General features: G+C 42.9%; 1 protein-coding gene across 1 annotated transcript in view; it reads left to right on the top strand.

The window, feature by feature from the left end:
- The first annotated feature begins 612 nt into the window (after window positions 1–612).
- Window positions 613–8,810, top strand: part of LOC134343664 (uncharacterized) — a 29,019-nt gene continuing 20,821 nt past the window's right edge. The window contains exon 1 of the mRNA XM_063042428.1: window positions 613–1,049. Within this exon, the coding sequence (XP_062898498.1) occupies window positions 818–1,049 (232 nt within the window). The 5' untranslated portion in view covers window positions 613–817. The remainder of the gene's footprint in view (window positions 1,050–8,810) is intronic.

The following is an 8,810-nucleotide window of genomic DNA, read 5'->3' as shown; positions in this document are numbered from 1 at the left end:
AACAACCAACACAGTCTGAGGATGTGCTGGGAGCAGCCCACAATGAAAAGCTGTTGTTTTCATACCTCCTAGACATGTCATTCAGATCATCCCATACATAAGTACAAAGATGTTGAATGTAGTGTTACAGTTACAGAGAATGTCCAGTGCAGCCAGACAAGTAATGTGTGCGTGTGGGGGGGGGGGGGCTATGCTGACATAGATTTGGAGATCAAGAGTCCACAGACTCTGCTCCCAAACATTCTCCTTATTCTGAGTGTTCCTAAAGAACTCACATAAGCTTTTGGTTTAGATTTATGTTTTATTTTTGTTTTGATGCACACCTCCTAATTTACATCTTAAACTTCCAAATAATCAAGGGAGAATAAAAACAAACATCAATATATCCTGTGCCTTAGTCTCACTTGGCCATTATTTGCTCTTCAGTATTCTGTTCAAGAAGAAACCCGAATAAGACACGGGAGAGAACTTGTTTGGTTTCGCTTTGTGAAGTTTGATCACACGTTGGCCGGAAGGAATGGGTTAATTTCGTACAACCTCTACACTCCCCTCCCCCCACCCCCCACCCTGCTTATTTGGCATGGCTTCTTTTTTTTTAAACCAAAAGTAAACTGCAACGCGCTGCTTTTGGTACACAAGATACTGCTCGGCGTTTACGAGCCGAGTTTGATTCTGGAGTATGGGAGGTGTGTGAGTTTTTTCCCCCCATTCAGTCAACGTGTAGCCGAGCCAGGGCTGTGGTTTCCAGGTTCGACATCCTGGCCGCCACTACGTATCTGATGTGGCTTCTGTGTGTTTAACTTTTAAACAAACCAGGATGTTGATATCTCCCTGCTGTCCAAACTTGAAGTGCGGGTGGGGACAGGTGGATCGGACTGAGGTCTGCCTGGATGACAGAACAGACGTGTGTGATCACACTGCTGGTCGATACGGGAGGATAAGCGACTCGGGAGATCACTCGGTGCTGATGGATATTAACCAGCTTGTGGAGCAGTATGATTCCATGCGGCAGAGGCAGAAGGAACAGACCCATGTTGTCTTCGGTTCAGGTGAGCTGCTGAATCCGTGGACGTGGCCAACGTCCTGAGACATTCCCGAACAGAAGTCCGAGATCCCGAGTCTGCACGTTGCGCGCTTAATAAATAGTGTAAAAGAGAGAATAGCGAGATAGTGTTCATGGGTTCATGGACCGTTTAGAAATCCGGTGGCGGAGGGGAAAAGTCTGTTCCTAAAACGTCGATGCACTAATATATGGTTTAGTTTGGGGCAATCCGATCAGATCGCACCGCACGCGGCTGTTCTCCCATCGACCTATCCAAATCCCACTGCTCTTTCCCACAGCCAACCCTTTTTCAAACGGGTTCCCCTCACAATAGCTTAAAACGTACAAAGTGCTGGAGGAACTCAACAGGCCAGGCAGCATCTATGGAAAGGAATAAACAGTCGACGTTTCAGACCGAGACCCTTCATCAGGACAGGCCATCACCAGAATGGCTTCTTCCTTTTCCTTTCCAGTCCTGGTGAAGGGCCTCGACCCGGAACATCGACTGCTTATTCATTTCTATAGACGCTGCCTGACCTGCTGAGTTCCTCCAGCATTTTACTTTGGATTCCCAGCATCTGCAGAATCTTGTGTTTATAAGCATGGCGTAATAAGGGTTCACCTATCCAAGGTGTGTGGGAGTGGATAGTACACCTCGGAAAAAAAAGTCCCGAATAAATGGAATGTAGTATATCTAATGTATCCTGCGCCTATGGTATTTTGGTTGGATTGTAAAGTTAAGGGAAGAGGTGGAGCTGTGTGCAAACTTTTAATATTGAAAGTTGGGCCGGGTTTATGGAGCCACATCTCCTATTCTTGCTCCAATTTCCTATGTATTTTCATTTATCCCAGTGCCCGGTTGCATATGATTACCGAATCTGCTCCCACACTCGTTCAGATAATGTGCGTCTTTACAATGCCCTGCGCGCCTTATTTCCCTGTGGTAATTCAGCAGTAAGTGTAAACATGTCCCCCAGTTAATCCACTGGAAATTCTGGTGTAAGTTTGCTACGAGATGAGGGTCTGCCAATTTACTCTGTCAAGGCGAGGTCAACGTTGCTAGGGAGAATGGAACAAAATAGAGACCCGCACCCCATCAGCTTGACAACTGGTGGAGACGCAACAATGCTTGTACCTCGCTGTATTTGTGCGCATGGCAAAAAAAAACGCTAACAGCTTGTGGATGTTGAACTAAGAAATACAGAGGGAATCCAGGGGTGGGGGACTCATCTATTCAGGGAACATCTATGTCCGATCTCAACGCTTGGAGTGGAGGAGATTGAGGGGATCTGGCAGAGGTGAGGCACATGAGGACGGATAATAGAAAACTTTTCAGAGTAGAGATGTTTAAAATTAGAGGGCGTAGGTTTAGGGTACAGCACAAGTCTAGGCTCTTCCACTCATGGTGTCTATGCCAAAGACAAGAAATCAAGCTGATTCTCTCACATGATCCAAATCTCTATATTCTCTGAATAGTCGTGTATCCAGTGAGAAGTTCAAAGTACATTTATTATCAAAGTATGCGTACAGAATACAACTCTTGAGATTCGTACTCCCACAGGTAATCACGAAACAAAGAAACACCATGGAACCCCTTCAAGAAAACATCAAACACCCAACATGTGAAAAAAGGGCAAATTGAGCAAACGATAATAAAGCAAGCCGACAACACACAGAATATCAAACATCAAACCAGGAGTCCAGTAGTATTCAGCTTGTTAAGTACACCCTTAATCAGTCCATTTCTATCCAAATACTCATACATATAGTCCCTTAGAATACCTTCCAATAATTCTCCCACTATTGATGTTATGCTCACCAGCCTATAATTTCCTGGTATTTTTAGAACCTTTCTTAAACAGCAGAACAACATTGGCCATCCTCCAATCCTCTGCTACCTCACTTGTCACTAAGGATGATTTAAATATCTCTGCTTGGCAATATCTGCACTTGCCACCCATAGGGTCCAAGGGAACACTATGTCAAGCCCTAGGGATTCATCCACCCTAATTTGTCTCAGGAGAGTGAGCACTTCCTCCTCTGTAATCTGTATAGGGTCGATGAATTTGATGCCACTTTACCTCACTTCTATAGACTCTGTGTCCATCTCCTGAGTACTTTATACTTTATTGTCACCAAATAATTGATACTAGAGCATACAATCATCACAGCAATACTTGATTCTGCGCTTCGCGCTCCCCGGAGTACAAATCGATAGTAAATATTAAAAACTTAAATTATAAATCATAAATAGAAAATAGAAAAGGGAAAGTAAGGTAGTGCAAAAAAAACCGAGAGGCAGGTCAGTCTTATCACACTTGGAAAGAAGCTGTTTCCAAATCTGGCCATACGAGTCTTCAAGCTCCTGAGCCTTCTCCCGGAAGGAAGAGGGACAAAAAGTTTGTTGGCTGGGTGGGTTGTGTCCTTGATTATCCTGGCAGCACTGCTCCGACAGCGTGCGGTGTAAAGTGAGTTCAAGGACAGAAGATTGGTTTGTGTGATGTGCTGGGCTGTGTTCACGATCTTCTTCTGGTCTTGGACAGGACAACTTCCATACCAGGTTGCGATGCACCCTAGAAGAATGCTTTCTACAGTGCATCTATAAAAATTAGTGAGGGTTTTAGGCCAAATTTCTTTAGCTTTCTCAGGAAGTAAAGGTGCTGGTGGGCCTTCTTGGCAGTGGACTCTGCTTGGTTGGACCAAGTCAGGTCATTTGTGATATTGACCCTGAGGAACTTAAAAAGTAGATACAAATACAACAAAAATCATTCAAGATCATTTGAGATCATTTAAGATCTCCCCCACCTCTTTTGGCTCCATGCATAGATTACCATTCTGATCTTTCTGACCAATTTTGTCCCTTACAATCCTTTTGCTCTTAACATATCTGTAGAATCCCTTAAGATTCTTCTTCACCTTGTTTGCTTGGGCAACCTCATGCCTTCTTTTAGCTCTCCTGATTTCTTTCTTAGGTGTTCTCTTGCATTTCTTGTTCTCTGTAAGCAGCTCATTTATTCCTACCTGTCTATACCTGCTATGCGCCTCCTTTTTATGTAACCAAGGTCTCTTTCTTTTCTTTTTAAATCTTTTTATTGAGTAAGTATACAAAAAAGGTAAGCCATATAAACATTAATACAATGTTAAAGTATAATAAAATTCCAAAAGATAACAATACCAAAAAGAAAATACTACAAACAATGTAATTTAAGCATAAGAAACCAAGATAACATAATAGTATACTAGATTTTATATATATCAATGGAAAAAAAAAGAAAAAAAAACCCCAAAAAAAAACCCACCGTGCAACTAACTAAAAGCAAAGCAAAGCAATGGGCTAACTTGAAACCAAACAGAGTTAAACTTAAAATCACGTCCTCAATCCCGACCTCCATTAAAACAGTGAAGAAAAAACAAGAAGGGTAAATATTACATTAAATGAAAATATCGAATAAAAGGTCCCCAAATCTGTTCAAATTTAAATGAAGAATCATAAAGGTTACTTCTAATTTTCTCCAGATTCAAACATAAAATCGTCTGAGAAAACCAAAAAAAGGTAGTTGGAGCATTAAGCTCTTTCCAATGTTGTAAAATACATCTTTTCGCCATTAAAGTAAGAAATGCAATCATTCTACGGGCTGAAGGGGAAAGATTACTAGAAATTTTAGGTAGTCCAAAGATAGCAGTAATAGGGTGAGGAGAGATATCTATATTTAATACCTTAGAAATAATATTGAAAATATCTCTCCAACCAAGGTCTCAATATCTCTTGAAAACGAAGGTTCCCTACATCTGTTATCTTTACCTTTTACTCTGGCAGGTACATACAAGTTTTGTTCTCTCAAAATTTCACTTTTGAAGGTCTCCCACTTACCAAGTACACCTTTGCCAATCCACACCTGCCAGATAATTTCTGTCCGTCCCAATCCACACCTGCCAGATAATTTCTGATACCATCAAAATTGTCCTTTCTCCAATTTAGAATCTCAACCCACAGACCAGATCTATCTTTTTGCATATTTACTTGGAAACAAATGGCGTTTATGAACACTAGATACAAAGTGTTCCCTTACACAAACTTCTGTCACCTGTCCTGTCCCATTCCCTAATAGCATATCTAGTATCACACACTCTCTCGTTGGGACTTCTATGTTTTGATGAAGGGGACTTTCCTAAACACATTTGACAAATTCTATCCCACCTCGTCCTTTTACAATGTGGGAGTCCTAATCAATATGTGGAAAGTTAAAATCACCTACTATAACAACCCTATGCTTTTTGCACCAGTCTACGACCTCTCTACGAGTTTGTTTCTCTAAACCCCTCGGACCGTTGTGAAGTCTGTAATATAGCTCCAATAAGATGGTCATAACTTTCTTACTACTCAGTTCCACCCATAATGCCTCACTAGAAAAATTCTCCAGCCTGTCCTGATTGTGCACTCGCGTGACATTTTCCCTGACTAGTAACGCCTCCCCTCCTCCTCTAATCCCTCCCACTCTGTTGCATCTAAAACAACGGAGCCCCAGAGCCCCAGTCCTGCCCCTCCTGCAGCCAAGTCTCACTAATGGCTACAATATCATAATTCCAAGTGTTGATCCATGCTCTGCGTTCACCTTCCTTTCCTACAATACTTCTTGCATTGAAATATACCCAGCTCAGAACATTAGTCCCACCATGCTCAACCTTTTGATTGCTGTCTTTATCTGTGGTCTTAAATACATCTGTCTTCACAAACTCTCCACTATCTATTCTGGCACTCTGGTTCCCATCCCCTTGCTACTCTGGTTTAAACCATCCCATGCAGCAGTAGCAAACCTTCCTGCTAGGATATTAGTCCCCTTCCAGTTTAGGTGAAAACCATGTCTTCTGTACGGGCAAGAGAAAATCTGCAGATGCTGGAAATCCGAGCAATACACACAGCAGACCAGGCAGCATCCATGGAAAAAAGTACAGTCGACGTTTCGGGCCAAAACCCAAGGACCTCATCACTCTTCTTACCTATGTCATTGGTCCTAGGTCCTACATGGACCACAACCTCTGGCTGTTCACCCTCCCATTTAAGAATATTGAGGATGTAGTCACTGGGAGATCCTGCCTTTTTCAGCAGGCAAAACAAAGATGCTCAACATATCTGCTTCAATCTCTTTACATAGTAGGTGACTCCCACAGACTCGCAAGTGAACTGACACCTCAGCTGGAAGGTCTTTTTGAGGCACTGAATGGTGGTGAGGGAGGAGGTGTGATGGGGGCACCTCCAGAAGATCAGATGGCGGGGGTCCTCGATGGTGGATGCTGCTTTCCTGTGACGTCGCTCCTTGTAAATGTGCTCAATGGTGGGGACGGCTTTGCCTGTGATGGACTGGGCTGTGTCCACCACTTTCTCTCGACCTTATGGTTCCTGGGCATTGGAGTTTCCATACCAGGCCATTGTTACCTCACTATTAGCAAATTTTATAAATGTGAACTGACTACTGCTTTTCCTGCTTTGCCAACAATCAATCACGACAAAAAGAAAATAATTGGCTTTAAAACACTTGGGAGTGCCCTGGGCGATTCAAGTGCTCGTATACACACCTCTCAAATGCTTCCCCCACTTTCTCAGGCAGTGCACTCCAGGCACTCCCATTCTCTGGGCAAAAAAGATCCTTCTTTGATCCCCTCTAAATCCACGAGAGAATAAGGCATAGAGTCAAAGAATGCTACAGAACAGAAACAGGCCCTTCAGCCCATCTAGTCCATGATGAGCTATTAATCTGCCTGGTCCTGTCAACCATTATCCAGACCAAATCCCTCCATGCCCTTCTCATCCATGTACCTATCCAAATTTCCCTTAGCCCCTATTCTCAATGGCCTCTGTTGACATCAGTGGAACTGTAGTTGAGAGGGTGGGTAGTTTCAAGTTCCTCAGTATACACATCTCTAAGGATCTCACCTGGACTATACATACCAGCTGTGTGGTGAAAAAAGCACAACAGCACCCCTTTCACCTCAGATGGCTGAAGAAGTTTGGCATGAGTCCCAAAATCCTCAGGACTTCCTACAGGGGCACCATCAAGAGCATCCTGACTGTCTGTGTCGTCGCCTGGTATGGGAACTGTACTACCCTCAATCACAGGGCACTGCAGAGTGTGGTGCAGACAGCCCAGCACATCTGTGGATATGAATTTTCCTCTATTAAGGACACTTATAGCAGCAGGTGTGTTAAAAGGACCTAGAGGATCAACAGGGACTCCAGCCACCCTAACCACAAACTGTTTCAGCTGCTTCCGTCTGGCAAATGGTACCGCAGCATTAAGGCCTGGACCAACAGGCTCCGGGACAGCATCTTTCACCAGGCTATCAGATTTATCAATACACATTGATTTGATTGCATATCCAACTATACGTTAATCTGATTGTGTATCTGAGTGTACACACATGTATACAAAACATTTATGTATACAATTATAGCATTTGAACAATATCCTTCCACATTTCCCCTTTATTGCTTGTACATTGCAATGGAGACGCACCATAAATATTTTTACTCCCTTGGCTAAAAAAAGTAAATAAATAAATAAAATGTTGAAATTGGACCTGCAATCTTGGTGTCATCTGCAAATTTGCTGATCCAGTTTATGACGTATCATCAGGAGCATTGATACAGATGACAAACAACAACAGACCCAGCACCAATCCCTGTGACATACCACTAGTCACAGGCCTTCAGTCAGAGATGCAACCATCCGCTACCACTCTCTGGTTTCTACCATGAAGCAAATATCTAATGGCTTTATGCATAGATAACCATTCTGATCTTCTGGAGGACCTATTTTGTCCCTTGCTGTCCTTTTCCTCTGAATATACCTATAGGAGCCCTTGGAATTCTCCTTCACCTTGTCTGTTAGAGCAACTTCATGCCTTCCTTTAGCCCTCCTGATTTCCTTCTTAAGTGTTCCCTTGCATGTCCAATATTCCCCAAGTACCTCGTGGTCCTTCCTGCCTATACCTGCTGTGCACCTCCTTCTTTTTCTCAATATCTCTTGAGAAAAAAAAACATAGGAACAGAATTAAGCAATTTGCCTATCGAGCCTGCTCCACCATTGTTGATTTATTATCCTCTCAACCCCATTCTCCCAGTAATTTTTGACACCCTTACTAATCAAGAACCTATCACCTCCACTTTAAACATACCCAATGACTTGGCCTCCACAGCCGTCTGTGGTAATGAATTCCACAGATCCTCCACCCTCTGGCTAAAGAAGTTCCTCCTCGTCTCTGTTCTCAAGGGACTTCCTTGTATTGCAAGGCTATACCCTTTGGTTCAAGACTTCCCCACTGTTTGAAACATTCTCTGTATATCCGATCTAGCTAGGGTTTTCAATATTCAATAGGTTTCAGTGAGATCCCGCCCCCCCCCCCATTCTTCTAAACTCCAGCAAGTACAGGCCCATAGTCATTAAACATTCCTGAAAGGGTATGTTAACACATTCATTCCCGGGATTATTCTTGCGAACCTCCTCTGGATCCTCGCCCTTCCTCTGCTTACAACGGAGATTGTTGTAGTTTAGATTATTAGGTAGGATTTAGAACACATAATTGTCATTTTTTTTAATCAAATGGTTTAATGCTGCACACTTGTAAAGAAAATGGCCATGGAAACAAATTATGATGATGGTTGAAATCTGGCTTATCTAGAAGAAGAGGTTGCATAGACTAGGATTTTATTCTCTGAACTGTAGAAGTTTGAGGGATTACCCGATTGAGATAAATAAGATCTTGAGGGGCA

The sequence above is a fragment of the Mobula hypostoma genome, chromosome 3 (genome assembly GCF_963921235.1).
Source record: "Mobula hypostoma chromosome 3, sMobHyp1.1, whole genome shotgun sequence".
Taxonomy (NCBI): Eukaryota; Metazoa; Chordata; class Chondrichthyes; order Myliobatiformes; family Myliobatidae; genus Mobula; species Mobula hypostoma.
The sequence above is the reverse complement of the archived record's forward strand: the minus strand, read 5'-3'. Positions and strand labels throughout refer to the sequence as shown.